The sequence below is a fragment of the Limulus polyphemus genome, unplaced genomic scaffold (assembly GCF_000517525.1).
Source record: "Limulus polyphemus unplaced genomic scaffold, Limulus_polyphemus-2.1.2 Scaffold537, whole genome shotgun sequence".
In the NCBI taxonomy this organism is placed as follows: Eukaryota; Metazoa; Arthropoda; class Merostomata; order Xiphosura; family Limulidae; genus Limulus; species Limulus polyphemus.
In genome coordinates this window covers 38,042-55,145 of record NW_013666147.1, presented here as the reverse complement: position 1 = coordinate 55,145, position 17,104 = coordinate 38,042, and the positions used below count along the sequence as shown (strand labels likewise).

At 31.2% G+C, this 17,104-nt stretch overlaps 1 protein-coding gene across 2 annotated transcripts in view; it reads right to left on the bottom strand.

Annotated features, from left to right (window-relative positions):
• The window catches only part of LOC106458950 (enhancer of polycomb homolog 1-like), an 81,242-nt gene that overhangs the window by 28,840 nt on the left and 35,298 nt on the right, over window positions 1-17,104 (bottom strand). For both annotated transcript variants that reach the window (XM_022385325.1, XM_022385326.1), the window contains exons 5-6: window positions 5,119-5,226; window positions 2,789-2,856 (exon numbers count right to left, since the gene is read on the bottom strand). In XM_022385325.1, coding sequence (XP_022241033.1) covers window positions 2,789-2,856; window positions 5,119-5,226 — 176 coding nt within the window. The remainder of the gene's footprint in view (window positions 1-2,788; window positions 2,857-5,118; window positions 5,227-17,104) is intronic.

Sequence of the window (17,104 nt, the reverse complement as noted above, 5' to 3'; positions counted from 1 at the left end):
CTAAACCAACACCCCGGGGTACCTAGATACCTCTTCTAAGCTTCACAACAGTTCCAGTCATGTGACTTCTTTGTTCAATACTGTATATATATATATCCATGTCGGTGTAAATTACTTGTACCTGATGATGACAAAACCTTGTCGAAACATTGTGCATTTGCTGTTATGTTAAACTTATATTAAAGTTTTTCTTCATTACCCATTCAAGCCGTCTCCAGCCATTATCAACTTATGTATATATACATACAGTAAATTTATAAATATTACTAAACAGAAAGTAACTTATCCAAATACATCTACCTGTGTATGAAACAACAGAGTCTATACATTTGAAACACACATATTATAAATAGCACATGTTAAATAAAATCTATATGCACTGTCTTAGGAAGTAAAAAAAGGATGGGTATCACTATATAAATAAAATGGCCCATCACATCACAAAACAATAAAATGGGGCAGAAGTTTAGTTTCAGCCAATGCAGGCACTCTTGAACATATTATCTATCACAAGTAAACAAAATTACATTCTGTACATGCCACAATGATGTCAATATGTTACCAAGCCTTTGCAGAATGTAGAACTAATACTAACAGGGAACTTTATACACATGGAGACATTAGTTTGTGGCAAGTTTGAGGTCAATACATCTTGGAAAACTTTATCTCAAACTTCAAAGAAACAAAGATTGGGTGGAAATGGCAAAGTAGGGTGAAAGATATGAAATACTAAGTTTATTCATATTTGGAAAGTTCAAAGGAGGCTCACCCATAATGGGGGTCAGTAATGTTTGTGATCTGGTTTGGTGCTGTCTCCAGCATGTATTCCAGTTTCTTACAACACAATGGTGGAAGATAAGCAACAGTAAACATATACACATTGGAGGGGTGGAATGGTTCATACATAAAACGCTCAGTAATGTTAGTGGTCTGGATTGGTGCTGTTCTGAGCAGAATTTAATCCATGACAAATTCTTGCCTTTTCCAATACAACACAATTCAGTATGTACTTGATGCAGCTAGTAAAGACAGATTCAGCTGATCAAAGTGACATACAAATATTGATGACTAAATGAAAATGCTATAGGTTCATTCAGTTGGTGGGCACTATTGGATCTACAAGACTATTTAGTTTAACATTTATTATTCAGTTTATTTAGTGATTTAATATTTAATGATTATTTAGTTTTCATAATAAGCATTTATTATTCTAAATGCAATAGTTATGGTAAGTTTCGTTACATAACTCGGTACGAGTCGTACATTGTGTATGCAGTTTGTTGTACTAGGCTTTGTAATATTGTTGACGTCATCTTACTTGAAGCTTCCAGGTTTCATTCTAATGGACCTAATATAATGTATAGGTAATACTTGATACTGATATTTTCCCTACCCATTCTGTAAAAAAGGTTGCCAACATTGAAATAAATACCTTCATGTGAACTGATATATATACATTGTAAGGTTTGTATACATTTTTTTTAAATAACTATTTAAGAAGATATTACAACCGAAAATATACTGTGATTAATACATTACTAACTTCTATCCTAGGAATTATGTTGTGGTAAAGATACAACATGCCATATACAAGTTATCATATCTGGCACTATATTTTGGTGTATTTCCATCTAAAACACATAGAGGTAATTTTAGACTCTTACTGATGCTCATACTTTATGATCATTACACAGACTATAGTATCTTTGAGATATACAACCCAATTCTGAAAGTCAAACAACTGTATGATTCTTCCTAAATTTGCATTTACTAGTTTAACTTTTCTGCAACAGATGTTGAACATTTTTATATTAAGAGCAACTTTTTTTTCAGTCAATAAAGATAAAAATTGCAATAAAAAAAATCAATTGAAACCTAAAACTATGAAAAAATCAGTTCTATTTTCTTTTTACTAATTTTAACAATCAAAAATGGTATCCTTTTCAACAAAAGAATATTCACAATACTTCAAATAATGATTTATTATTTCAAAAGAAAAATACAGAAAATCTAAAAAGGCATTACTGAAATATCTTAAAAGAGGTAAATTTTCCAATAACTGATTATTTTTTTGTTTATGTTTTCATATAAAAACATAATTGCAGCTCAAAAAACAATTGTTTAACAGTCCTTGTTCACATGCTTACCGAAAACTAAAGTTCTGGTCATTTAGAATTATGTTAAGCTATTACTTGCATATTTGAATGTTCAGAATTCTCCTTTCAAAAATTTCCATGAATACAAATTACACACTTCTAAAATCCTGAAAATAAATATCTCTTCCAGGAATTCTTTATCCATTTATCCATTGTCAGTTTACAATAGCTAGCACAGACAAGCTCTTCTAAGCAAACTCAAATTTTGTAGGGATTTTACTTCAGGTTTCACTGTCTTTTTAGCTTCAGCTCTAATTTGTTAATGTTTGTATTACACATCTGTCCTTTTAGAAGCAATTCCAAGGTATTCGGCACACATTTCTTGATTTTATTCCATTACTTACACTGTTGACTTTTCCTTATAGTCATATAATAGTAATGATAAAATCAATACAGGAACTTTAAACAATGTGTGTGCTCCATAAAACATTTATTAAAAACAATATATTAAGAGATAAATGTGTGTTAACAATCAAGTTATGCTTTTCAAGTGTTTTTCTAAAGGTACACATGTCATAATGCAAATAAGTATATAAATCCTACCCAGTGTTGCAAGTGCTAATAAAAAAACAAAACAAAAAAACACAGTTCATTTAAAAGAAATAAAGAGAAAAATGTCAAAGTTTACTTACACAGCTCTACTAAGGTCTCTTCTCAATTTTAACATTTTCTCATATGATGCTTCATCATTCTTTCGGTTCTGCATCAAAAAATGAGGAAAAATCAGTACTTTTCTCTCGTTAATAATTTTAACAATCAAAATCTTTGCTTCCTTGTTAGTTTTTTTATTTAATGACATCCTTTAAAACTCTGACTGTGGGTTGAGTTACTTATTTTTTCTTCAAAACTATAATTGCTTTTAATTATTTTGTTTAGATTGCTTTCTAAGTACTTTGATTAATATATAAACATGGTATAAGTCAGGTTATAATAAAAATTCTTTTATCTAGAAATTTCTTATATTATTTAACTTAGGTTTCACGTTATTTATGCTAACATAACTACCAACTTTTGAAAAATGTACTTGGAATAATCTTCTAAGTTAAAGAAAGACCAATAGCTACTATTAACAACTGTAAGCAATGCATTTATAGATTATATTACAATTTTTCTGCCCATCCTAAAGTTCAGGTTCATATTTGCTAAAAAGATATCCTCCCTCAAAAATATAATGATTCATATCTTGCTTTTCATGTGATTTTCCTTTTCTGTCAGTGTTTTTATTAATACAACCTTTCATTGCCATTATTTTATGATGTAACAGCATGTAGTCTGAACAATTACTAATGAGGCACAGAGCAAAGAGCTAATGTGAAAAATGACTGGATAAAAGATACTGTTATCTATTATGTCAATATGAAGTATATTAAGTAGTTTTACTAGCAATTCTTGACTTTTTGAAATATTTGGCAACCTGGAACTCTAGTAGGAGTGAACAAAGGATTTGAATGCTAAGTTTACAATACATGAGAACAAACTACTGGCTTGGAAATTCTTTATAATTCATTTTCTTTCTTGAAAATGTTTTCCTTTTAAGTTATATTTGTTTGAAAGCCACAGAAATCTTTCTTCAATGATAAGACACACGGTAAGCTTAGTTAGGTTTAACAAAAACGGTAAGCAATGGCAAAATATTCTAAGGATTTGAAGATTTTGGAAAAGCATGACAAATTTCATGAACTTGAGAAAATAACCATTATTCACATTCCAATTTGGAACAGCAAGAAGAAAGCAACAATTCAGAAAAGTTGGCAGGTATATGTTTTAATGCAGGATCTTGAAGTTTTCTACAGTGCTACGTGTGGAAGAGCTAACAGATCTGAAGAGTAAAAATACTGCACAAAAGCAAAATACCAACTGTCATGTTGTCAAAACACTAGTTATTTCAATGTGCTTGAATACTTTTATTTTAACAACAAATTAATGAACATCCATATTAACACAAAACCTCAAATAACTTTAAATAAGATATGAAAAACTGAAAACAATACACTTTTAAGTTTCTACTTTCTTACTCATTCAAATTATAATCAATTTATGTTTTGAATGCTGGATAAAGCTTTTTTTTTCTCCTTAGAACCAATATATATGTATATTTCATTTTGATGTGAAAAAACACAAACTGCATAACTACAGACACAAATACGTTTTAAACTATGTGTCTACAAAATCATTTGTTCAATTGGATATTCTTATAATGTAGTATATTATGTTACAAAAAAAAAACCCACAAAACTGTTCTAACCTTGGAGTGATAAACTTATTCAAATCAAGAACCAACAACAGATTCAATGCTCTTCATGTCCTTACTGTTTTTATATCTATCAACACTTTTATATATAATGTTAATTTAATTGGTAGCTTCTTCAAGTACTTCCATCACAACATACAGTTTTTTAACATTAAGCTGCAAATAACAGTCCAATTATCAGGATATACTGAATTCTTTCTTCATTGTTACTTTCATTAATGATATTGGTTAGAATGCTTAATATAAATGCTTAATATGATTAAAAAGATTATTTTGCATTTTAAGCTTAATATATCGATTTAGGACTAATCTGAATCTTCTATGCTGGCTGAACTTAGTGATAAGTTATTGAGTTTACAGCCAAAAATATCATTAACAGTGAGGGCATCCAACAGATAACAATGCATGCTAATCATTATAAGTAAGAGCCTAAGAACAGTGTATTTAATTAGCTATACTCTTTACTGGGTTAATTTTTAGTTTTGATCTATGTAGATAGCTTTCTTTGATTGAAAGTTAATATTAATTTGACTAATTAGCAATAACATTCTTTTTCGTTTCACAATCAATTACCAAAACCTTCACAATTAATTACTTTTAGTCTTCTTGAAACATCATGAAATAACTAAACAATGTACAATACTTTAAGGACATGTTTTTTAATTCATTTAAGTGATATTTCTTGCAATAACACATAAAAAATATAAATACCTTTCTTGTCTGCATTTTTTCTGTGCGCCTTCGAAATGCAACATATGGATTATTTGTAGTTGAACCATCCCTTTTTTCTGTTTTAACTTGTGGAATTAATGGATGTTGCTGATGAAAATAGATGAAAAATGATTAACTATATTTGTTATGTTAGCACTATGAATGAAATAAAATTAATTAGCTATACTACTTCAACTGAAATTTTAATTATAACAAACAACATTCAGATTCATTCAAAAGGTAATTTATTACTTGGTTTTTAAGTAGATTCTTCTACAACTACATGTTTAATGTATATACATTTAACAAGTATTACACTTAATGACAAAAGAAAAATATTTTTTAAGGTAAATCAAACTTATTATTAGAAATATGTATGTATTGCATATTTAAGTAAATTTGTTTACATTTTTCATAGGCAAATATGCTAACTAGATATGTAATTTATAACATACAGCTAGATATATAATCCAAAATATTTTTATATTAACGTGTCATTAGAATAAGAAATACAAAGAAATTACTGACCTAGATTTAAAGAAGATATACAATTAATAAAACTAAGTAAAATGCAGCTATTAAAAAGTTTGTATTGATTTAGAGAAGATTAATTAAAAATTCAGAATTTCATAGGGTTTGAATAAGATTTTGAAAGATTGTTTCAAGCTCTTCATGAACATGTTTGAAGATCTAATAAATGCTTGAATAAAAATATTCATACAAATTCTTACACTTTACTTCAGAGCTAGAAAGTTTAGCTAAAAACATTTATTAAAGACATAATGATACTGAACACTAATTAAGATATAAAAATTGAAAATCAGAAAATTCCCAATACAAACCACAAAAATTCATAAATCTTCAACAATTTCAAAACACATGATCCAAAGCAGGAAGGGAAATTTTGTAGAATTATTGAATATGAGTATGAATAACCTGTTTGGGCATTATGCACGTTTTGAATGTTGGAGTTTAATGTGACACATTATTCTCAATATCCCTTTTACAATTATTGATAGGTTTTCTACTTTTACATGGTTTGGATTTAGCAAATTTTAAATTCTTGTTATTCTTATCACAAAGAAATTATAATTAAATCTCATTGTTTCCTCTATGGTATTTGTTGCTTTATCGCTTATTAAAACTGGTAAGTTATTCTCTGAGTAAAATTAAGACTTTACTAGCAACATGGTCATGAACAAAAACAGAATCTTTGACAGGAACTATAACATCTTCAATACTTTCCTTGTGTATATATATTTTTAGTTGTTCAAGTTTTAAGGAGGTCTCAAATGGAGTTCAAAACATCATCAGCAAAAACACAAGGAGCTGTCCACAAAAAAACCTTCCCCAAATATCAATCATACTGCTTAAAGCTACATTTAAAGAATCTGAGAAATTAGGATAACGATGCTTTAGAAAAATAATATTTTCGCATTTATATTTTCAAGAAGAGAAATAGTATCACTTGAAGAAATTTACAATCTATATTCAAATGTTTTTCTTACATAATACATTCCAATAATATGTCCATTGCCTAACATATACCAAAGCTTATAGCCACCAAAATATTGTATTATAACTTGTTTTGTGCATTATTCAAGAACTTAAAAATACATTTACATACCTTACATGAAAAATTAATATCCAGCCTCTTGCTATAGATCTCAGATGCAATTATTAATAACACTTAGTCTCTTCACATTCAAAGCAAACTTCATGAACTAAGTTATTATGATTAAATTTTGGACTTTACTGAGATGATATTTCCTAACTGGAATCACTTCATTAACAGTTATTATTCAGACACACCACTAACAATATGTTAGTAAATCTATCAGGTAGTATATAATATCATGAATAGATGATTAATCACAACCACTGGTGCAGGCTTTTTAAATATGAAAATGGTTAAGATGATCATGAGAGCTGAGAAAGGCCAATAACAATGTTTAAAGATCATCTGTAACAGTTATCTAGCTTAACTTCCTATAAACATGAAGTATAAAAGCACAACATTTTCAATACTTCAGAGTTATGAAATTGCAGAGTCAAAATTTGCATACTAAGTACTTGCTAGCCAGTCACTCACTAGGAGCACTTGCTTTTACTTATTTTATACAACAGTTCGAGCAACAGCAATTATGCTTAGTAATTACCATAAATACCTGCATAGTGAAGCTCAGCAGCAAATAACTTACACTAATCAGTGTTCTTTTGATGATTTATACTGACACATTTATTGAAAGAGAAAACAAATTTTGTTCCCCACAAAACTTGTTTTAATGTGTTTTCTACAGCACACACTAGAGATACAAAATTATTAGAGTGTGAGGGGTAACTGCTGCACCATAAAATTTTTAAATCTGGCTTTTAAAGCTGCTAATCACTAGGCCTATTTGATACAGGAAATAAAATGCCTACTTAAAACATTCACTCTACAACATATAATGTTATACGAGATAAACCACCTCTGGACCCCAATAACTTCAATAATTCCATTTCGTCACTCTGTGTTTATGTTAGCCTTGGGCTCACATCAGACACAACTGAATGGAATGATTACCACACTCATAGTAGGCAAGTAAATTAAACAAAATATTTCAAGAAGTTAAAATTCAAGACATGTAAGAGAATTTTCATAAACAGTTATAAGGAATAATTAAAACCGTAGCCATACTTGAAAAACAATTTCATTTCATTTGTCACACAAAGTGTAAGGTTTGAGCAAGTTCAAAATGACAACATGAATTTTATGAACCCTCTCATTCAATTGAAATAGATAGCCAATTTGTATTTTCATATTTTTAGTTTCTGTCTACATCTATGACAGGCCAAGATACTTGTGTGTTCTTTAAAGGTTTTCTAAGAGTATATAATAAATCTCCAATAATAAATTGGTCAGTAATATTATTAACTCTACAGAGAACTTTGGTATAAAAATAGAGTATCACTGTTTATGACTTGATGCGCATGTTCTTGACTGATAGATTATAATTTCCAAAATGATCACTTACTTGTTCAAGTTGGCAGGTTTCACCTGTGTGGATGTTTTGAAAAAGTCTACAAATTCACTGGTAAAAAATACTGGGACGACTACGTAATTCACGTGCAGACCTTACCAAAACAATTTAGTTTAGGACTGGAGCTTTATAAATTTTTATACTTAGACTACTTTAAATATAGAATGTTTTAAATATGTGTAATATTCAGTCACTAGAGTATTCCTGGAAATTTATAATTTCTGTTTTCAAAAAATATTTCTGAAAAAAGCTACACCATACCTAGTGAAGTATAGAACCATCAACTCTTTACTTGTATATAAACAGAGTACAAGAAATGTTATACTGTTAATTTCACAGTATAAGTAACAATAAAAACCAATTCTTACATTTTTGTTTTTGAAAAGTGCTTCAATTTACTATTTATATAAGTAATGTTAGAAATGAATAAAAACCCTATAACCTGAATGCTTTCGAAAGGTGGACCTCTCTTCTTCAGGGGCAAACTGGGAATGGTGTAATCGAATGAGTGATATATATTAAGAGAGTTTAGTGACATCATGAAGATCATCCAGTTTTCCAGAAAATGTTTAGTCTATTTCCCTATGTACTATTGTAAGCATCTCATTTCCGGTAGAGTGTAGCCGAAAGCGAGAGTGTATGTGAAAAGGTGTTATGGATATTTTATTTTAGAAATGGATAAATATATGTATATTTAAAACTTTACTTAAGTTTAAGTAAAATAAAGGTGACACCTGGAGACTGATTGAAAATTATATTTTATGCTAATCAATTTAGAAAAACAGGTATGGAAAATTGTCTTAAATAAATAGTAAGTTTTAGGAAATTCAGTGTACACATTTCATGAAAAAAATAAGCAAAGAATAAAAATTATTTTTCTGTCAGAGATGAACCAATGAATGGAGATCACTGATTCCAGGATCTAGATTAATTCCGAAAGGTTGAACAGTGTTTAGATTAGCAATCCAATAAGCTTCTTTAATTTCTCTTTCTGCTTTAGTTTTGAAACCTGTTTCAATGCCGATGAGAGTAACATCGTTAATAGATGACCGGATTGGTTAAAGTGTTGAGCAACAGGGAGATCTTTTTTGGTGATAATAGAAGATTTATGGTTGTTGAAACATTCTCTAAGAGTTGTTTGTGTATGTCCTACATATTGGTAATTTCATTTTTTACACTGTATAAGGTAAATGGTGTTTTTTATTTCACAAGTGATTTCTTTGGATATTTTAAAGTTTCTTTGAATGTGCTTGTCAGAAAATGAGTCAGTGGTTTTTTACGAACTTGATGATTTGACAACTGGCTTTATTACACGGACGACAAACATTTTTGGGTGGGATGTAATTCACTTTTGCGTGACCAAGGATATCTTTTAAGAGGAGTTCTTTTTTTTGGAAGGAGACAACGGGAACTTCAGGAAATATCTGTTTGAGGCGATCGTTCAGTTGTAGGAGATGAAAAATTAATTTGCTTTAGATGTAAATTAATGCAAAGCTAAATAAATATGTACTTTTTTACATCAATTTAAATATAATTGCTTAACATTAGGAAACTTTTTTCCAGTACAAATTAAGTTAGTTTAACTACAAAATTATCTTTTTATTATAAAATAATATCATAAAACAAATTTTCTGTCAAAATGAAAGGTTTTGCCTCAATAGCAAAATGATTTTGTTCCAAACATCAGACCAATGTTGCATACTTAAGCCATTTTATTTGTTTTTTGGTTCTCTATCAGCACTTTTTTGTCATAACATATCAAGCCCACTTTGTTTTTCTTTCAATATCATACCCACTGTGCCTACTAGTCTTGGATACTGCATTGTAGGAACTGTCCCTTCAACAGATTTACATGATGAGCCAAATTTGATTATTTCTACGAGTTTTTTCAATGAGGCAAATGAATATCTTCTAAGTCTCAAAAAAGTGGAAATAGCAACTTCAGAATAAATGTCAGTTGAATTAGACTTTTCCATGCTACATACACTTTTTTTTTAGGGGGCCTCAGTGGTTTCTAAAGGAAAATTTTGACAAAAACATTTAAGCCATTAGCAAGTGAAATGTCCTGATAAAACGTGCAATTTCTTTGTGCTGGTAAATTAACAAAGGAAACATACTTTTTATGTTTTATGAGTTTTTGTTTTTTCTAGAAAAAAAAAACTGTGTTGATAATTGAATAAACAAAGATAGCAGCCTTAGAAAATTGCTTACATTGAATACAGATTTTTAATTCTTTTTGGAAAATAAAGGTCTCCTTTGGACGAATTGATGCTTCATTGCAGTACTGTATTTGATAAAACATTCGTGAAATATACTGATGCACATTCAATTACTGCCACCAATTCCAGCAAATTCATGGAGCTAAGTCAGGACAGACATAATTTTTAATCAAATAAATAGCAGACAAATTGAGGAGATATTGTAATTAAAGTAATCTAGATCGATGTTTCCATGACAATTTGAAAGACTTGAGAATGTTTGCCACTATTGTATAAAGTGAGTGAACTAAAAAATGAAGAGCCATGTTTGAATGTGATCTTGTGGTTAAATGATTGGTGCATGAGATGAAATAATTATGTTAAACTTCATACTTCAAAGAGAGGTGGTAAATAAATTAGAGAAGGGGAAAGACCTAGAGAACAAATGTTACAATTCTCATATTACGAGAGATTGAGAACTTAGTTAAACATTTTCCTCTAAAATTAAGAAATTAAAACTTGTATAATATTAACACTTGATTTATTAACTACATTTTGGTGAAATGTTTAATCAAATAAATTGATAATAAAGTAGTTTAATTAAATATTGAATGTAACTCTAAAAGGTCATGACACATGCATTTTAATCTGCCCATAGTAAGAGAGTTAAATAGGTGCTGATAGGCTTTTGTGCTTTTTTCTCTGCTCACTCTCTACATTTTATGTCTAGGGTGATTTCCACAGATTCCAGTAATGTCAAACATTTATTTCCATTGGGAAAATTAAAAGCTGGTGGAGACATATTACTGAGAGTTTAAACTTCATAAAAGTTGTTTTGGTTTTAATAACAGCTTTCTAAAATATATATATTTTTCTAACATAAGGATTTTTTACAAATCAGGAAGAAAAAACTCTTACTTAGATCAAATTATTATGTCGTTTAGCACAATTAACCTTTTTGTATTATTATGTTTGTTAACAAAAATACAAACAAACTGAAGAAAAGGGAATAACGTTGATGTCAAATGAATATACATCCTTATTCATCCTGATTTTTTTTGTGAAATCTACATCTAGTCTTAACACTATGTGTTGTGGTCTCTCTTTTATGTATTGTGTTATGACATTTTGTGAAAAATCTGTATGTGATGGAGAAAAATGTATATTATTTTTGGAATCAATGTACAGGAATTACTATAGAACATGTAAAAATTTCAAGACAATAAAACCATCGCAGGCCTGTGTTATGTAAGTGGTTGTATAGCACCTGCAAAGCTATAACTGTCTTGTGAGGTGCCTTTTGGATAATCCACTACTTGGTTGGTGTTTATGTGGCCACTGTAGGGCTTGAATGTCCCACTTGAAAAGGGCATTGGCTCACTGCTGGAATGTATGGTCTTTACACTGCAAGGTCTTAGTGAACAATTTTACCTGTAAGCACATTTGGTGTTCTGCAACGTGGATGACACTTGTGAGATGTAAAAGGCTTTGTTGGAGAAACAGGTGTTTTGTATCTTTTCAATTTTATGTAGCTGAGCAAGCACTCATACCGATCATTGGTAGTGCATATTCCAAGATGAGGTAGATAAGACTTTCATAGAGCAAAAGCAGGTGACATTTTTCAGCTCTATTTCTTGTTGCAGCTTTCAGTTCATTAAAGTCTTTGATAGATCCTATTATTACAATGTTGATGTGGCTTGGTGGGCTGAGCTCTTTGTCAAAAGTTACCTCCAGGTACTCGAATGTTTCTTCCAGAAGGATAGCAGAGCCCACAAAGGATGATGATGGTTTGTCTTCATCAACATGTCTGTTTTTGAGTGTGTAAAACATGGCTGTGGCAGGATTGATAAGCAGTCCTGTGTTACTGTACCATCTGCTTACCTGCTAAAGGATGGTTGCATCTTGCTTTTAATTTCAGCTTTACACCAATATGACATCAGCAAAGGTCAGTACACAAAATCTGGGTGGACTAGATCCATGATGCATATATTGATGAGAACTAGCAGAAGTGGTGATCCTTGAAACAGACCAGTACTGGTCCAATCTGATCGCTAGCTTTCATGATTATGATGCATCTCATAGTAATCGGTGCAATAATGACCATTTTACATATGTTACCTCATGCCTATTCTGAGCATTTTGTCAGCAAAAATGGGCAGCTTGACTCTATTGTAGGTATCTACCAGGTCTAAAGCTACTGCTAGTGTGTTCTGGCCAGTTCATTCAGCAGCACTGAACTAGGCATCTCTTTCACTATGATACCCAACTAATGGTGATGGTAGTAGCAGTTCAATCCAATAAGCCTTGTAACAACAGCTTCCTCTGAGATATTGCCAATGATATTTTTGTAGAACGATGATTTGATGGCCTTTAAGCTGACCTAGGTAAGGATTTAACAACTGTATCAGTCCATAATTTAGAGATATTACCCAGCTATGTTGATAATCCAACACTTAACTTGAGCAGGCTGGCTTCTTTAAGCTTATTAAAGGTGGAGATTCTTCCACACTCTAGACCCAAAGTTCCAGTTCTAGATGTATTTATGACTCTGTGTATCTTTTCCAAGCTAAAGATGGCCTCCATATCCACGTGTAGTTGTAGCTCAGATAGAGATTGCTGTAATTTGAACCTCTCCTGCATGTCACATTGATTAATGTATTTGCAAATGAGGGTCTTACCTTGGTCTTCATTTGTGTAGAATGGGGTACTGTTTTTCACTCACCTGGGTGTTCAATGATTCTTGTATAAGGTTGGCGCAGTGCTAAATAAAGAAGTCCCAGAATGCAAATATACTGCAAAATTGTTATTGGCTGTATGGATTTATGGCCATAAAAAGCAAGTAAGCTGTGCCCACACATTCCCACCCTACTACACCTCTAGGTTGGTGGCTATCTGGAAAGCAGAAGATAAACCCTTGCCATTAGTGTTTTCAACTGTATCCTAGATGTGGTATCTGGCATTGAAGTCACATTATCACTAAATACATAAGCATGTTGTCAGATAGGAATCTATAATCTTCAAGATAATGTGCTGTGTTACCTTTTCTGTACTTACTGGAGATTCAGATTTATGTGGGAAACTTCAGTTGAGCTATCTGGATGGCCTGTATCTTGTAAATTTCATTGTTCCACTGAAAGCTTCCACGGTTTTCATAGCAGATGCTACTGCTTTGTCAAAAAGCAATGTTCATCCCAGCCTCTGGATCAGCATATGGTTTGAAGTTAAAGCCAGAGAAAGTGAACTCCTCAGGGTCTCAAAGTTCAGTCTCTTGAAAAGTATGATGTCATAAAATTCAGAGCTTTTAATGGCAATATTTGCTTCCTCTATCCCCATGCCACTGCAATAGCCTATCATAATTTGAGATTGGTGGAGTCTGGTGCATGGGTTGTTTACCAGTTAGGTATTTGGGTCTCAGTTTATTCTTCTCCTTGACAAAAGAGGCTCCCCAATGAGAATATGATCTCCACTGTTCACAGGGGCACCAATCTGGGCACAAGTCTTTAATGCATCACTGTTTGAAGGTAATATATTAACCACTAACTGTTAAGAACTATTGTTCCTAGCTCTGTCCACTCTAAAAAGGCAGGCAAGTGACAGCAGGCCAGTAGACTATTTGAATGGGTTGCTCTTTTTGAAGTAGATGCACTCAGCCCAACAGTGTATAAAGATCCCTTCAATTAAAAATCCTCACTGGTACAGGAACTTGTGCCAATAAGCCCTACTTATAACCAGTAACTAGGCATCTCCATGTTGTTTCAACATTATAGTAACAGTGTGATGAAATGTCCTCTCCATAGGATGGTCTAACAATGTACCGTGTATGTATGGCACTACTTGGTACAGCTTGCAGACCTAAGTTGTGTTAGCCATTGATTCATCAGGCTTTGTTGCATACAGCTAGATTGCAAGCAATTAACACTAGGACCGGTAATACCAATAGATTAGTTCCTGTCTCACATTGATGCCTGAATATATATACAAAAACTACACTAACTCTATCATGAATGATAATTTTGTACTTTTATTTACAATTCAAATCACAGTAACTGCAGTGTAATTAATGTTATTAAAGCTAAACACTAGAGCTACAGTGAACATATAGTGACACTGTACTAAATCTATAAATGAACAACTGGTAATATTGCAAGTAGAAAATCAATACACAAATTAACTATACTGAAACTAAACATAATAATTGTACTAAACCCTTATAGTTGGTAAGTATATAGTGCACTTAAATTACACACAACTCATTGCACCAGTAAAAATGTAATTAAATATTTATTTAATCATTTGGTAAGGTAGTGCTTATTAATAGAGCTTAAAACAAAAAAACACACAACAGCTTGTTGATCATTATAAGATTATATTAAATGAATTAAAATTCACAAGCTAGAAAAGATTAATACCAGCAAGACAGTCTCTTCTCTCTCCAATTATGGAGTTTCATTATAGCACATCCTAAGTGTGCAGTCTAATACTACACAATCTTACCATTCCTTGATTGGATTTGTCCTTTGAAATATCATATTTGTACAATAAATAAACAGAACTAGCTGCAATAAGTCCTGTTTACAAAGAAATTAGAAACATAAGAATCACTAAATGTGACTTGTAAGATTCTTGGTTGGCCAATCTTGCACGACAGTTTCTACCTTTTTCATTAACCAAAAAAAAGTTCTTATTTTGAATGCTTCAACAATGATGTTTCATAAGTCTTAATGTGTTTTTCTTATCCATATCCTAGTTGGATCATTACTAGGTGAGAGACTGTATCCATCTTAACCCTACTGAGATGAGTTTTCCTATGGTCATGGATCAAAGGCCATGTCATCGCATTTGTAGACTTACAATCAAAATGTTATTTAACTACTATTTTATGAATGTATGTCAATAAGTGTGGTATCAAATTGTAGATTATAATTCACTTTTTAGTATGATACATTAGTTAATTTCTCAATTCAAAAGTAAATATTAAAAACAAATTTACTAAATACTGATTTTTGTGTGTCATGTGGTATGTTGAATGCAGCATTGGTTCAGATTACATGGTTGTGATGTCCAAATAAAGTCTATAGTTTCTTATGAATTAGAAACTAAAATTACTGATATTGACAAGCTAGAATATAAAATAAGAACCTCCTATCTTTTCTATTTGCTGAGATATTGCTACATTTACTGAATCAAACACAGTGGCCCCACCCACCTCCTCAATTTTTGGAAATACTTGCTTACGTACACCTACTTCTGTCTATGATGTGTGAATAACCAATCAAAAGTTTGGAATACCCCCATATGATTTTCTGAGCATCTGCAAAGTATTTACACAGGAAACCCTTCTTGTCCATGGTAGATTCCAAGTGGTAAGGTAAGACATTATTGAGCTCGAAAAATCATATTTTTTTAGACCGAAATACAGCTCAGTTACAAAATTATAGTGGAATTCTGTGGTATTGATAAAGTAATTTATGATTTTTTGTTATTTCAAAATGCATATATAAGACCTAAAAAAAATATTTTGTTTTACATTCTCACATGCAAAATTTGATAAGGCTTAGCAAATTACGGCAAGCAGCGAATGAGTACAAAGTTCATAGCTAGAAGAGAAGATTGTTTTTTATACTTCTTTATTTATTGTTATATGTGTTATGAAAAATAACTGAAACTTAAGAACTTATTTGTAAATAGTAATAATGTATATACTTTTATACTGTATTATAACTGAAATGTGACACAGCCAAGACAGGTCACTTTGTAAAGGCCAGTTTTATATTATTGGATACATTAACACGAGTGCACGTGCACCACTTCATTCAATTTCCGTAATGTTTCTGTAATGCTGAAGGTCAATAAAATAAAATAAATAAATTTTTATATATGTATAATGTTATAAGATTTAAGCTATTTAGGCTAAACATTTGTGGTTTTGGGTTATAATTTTTAGTAAATCAAAGTTACCTTGCATGTTGGATAATCAACATTTGAAAAGAAAAATGCATGAACAAATCATTAATTTAAAAACCTGATATTTTGTGTGCAAATGCCTTGTAATGTTTACTGATAATCTGCAAAATTACGTGAAGATATGCTTACTGTATTAAAAGCTATAGCATGAAAACTGTAACAAGCACAAAATGTTTACTGTAATGAGAGAGTTAAACAGGGAATATTCTTCACCCAATACAAGTGGTAGTGCAGAAAGGTACCATCAAAAAAGTTCTTGCATGGTGCTAAAGTGTCACAAGGCAGACTGAATGCAAAGAGAAGAAAAGGTTCTCCAACTCCATTAGAAAAAAAAATGGGAAGGAGGAATCTGTGTAGGAGAGAACAATGCAGAGGTGCATGTACCAAACACAAATAATCTACCATCTGTATAAGGTCATACAGTAAGTGATTGTGGAATGGATTACATTCATACGAAAAGCAGGAGCTGGCCAGATGTAAGGGCAGGGAACCACATATTGTGCTGTTATTTTTTTGGAAGAAACAATATTGCTTGGAAAGTAAAATATAATAACTGCCAAAGCAATCTAGCAGAAAACCTCTCTCAACAGAGGCCACTGAACAGGGACAGATTGGCTTAAAACTTTCTGTTATCCCATACAACTGAACAGAAAGGCTCAAAAAAAGACCTGCAAATGATGAAGAAGGAAAAGTGAATGGCCAGATAAAAAAAATAATGTTATTAGCAAAGTTGCTCTGTAACAGCAGATTACAGAAATGGGTGGACTACACTAAAAAAACCAAGTAAAAAAGCAAGTGAGA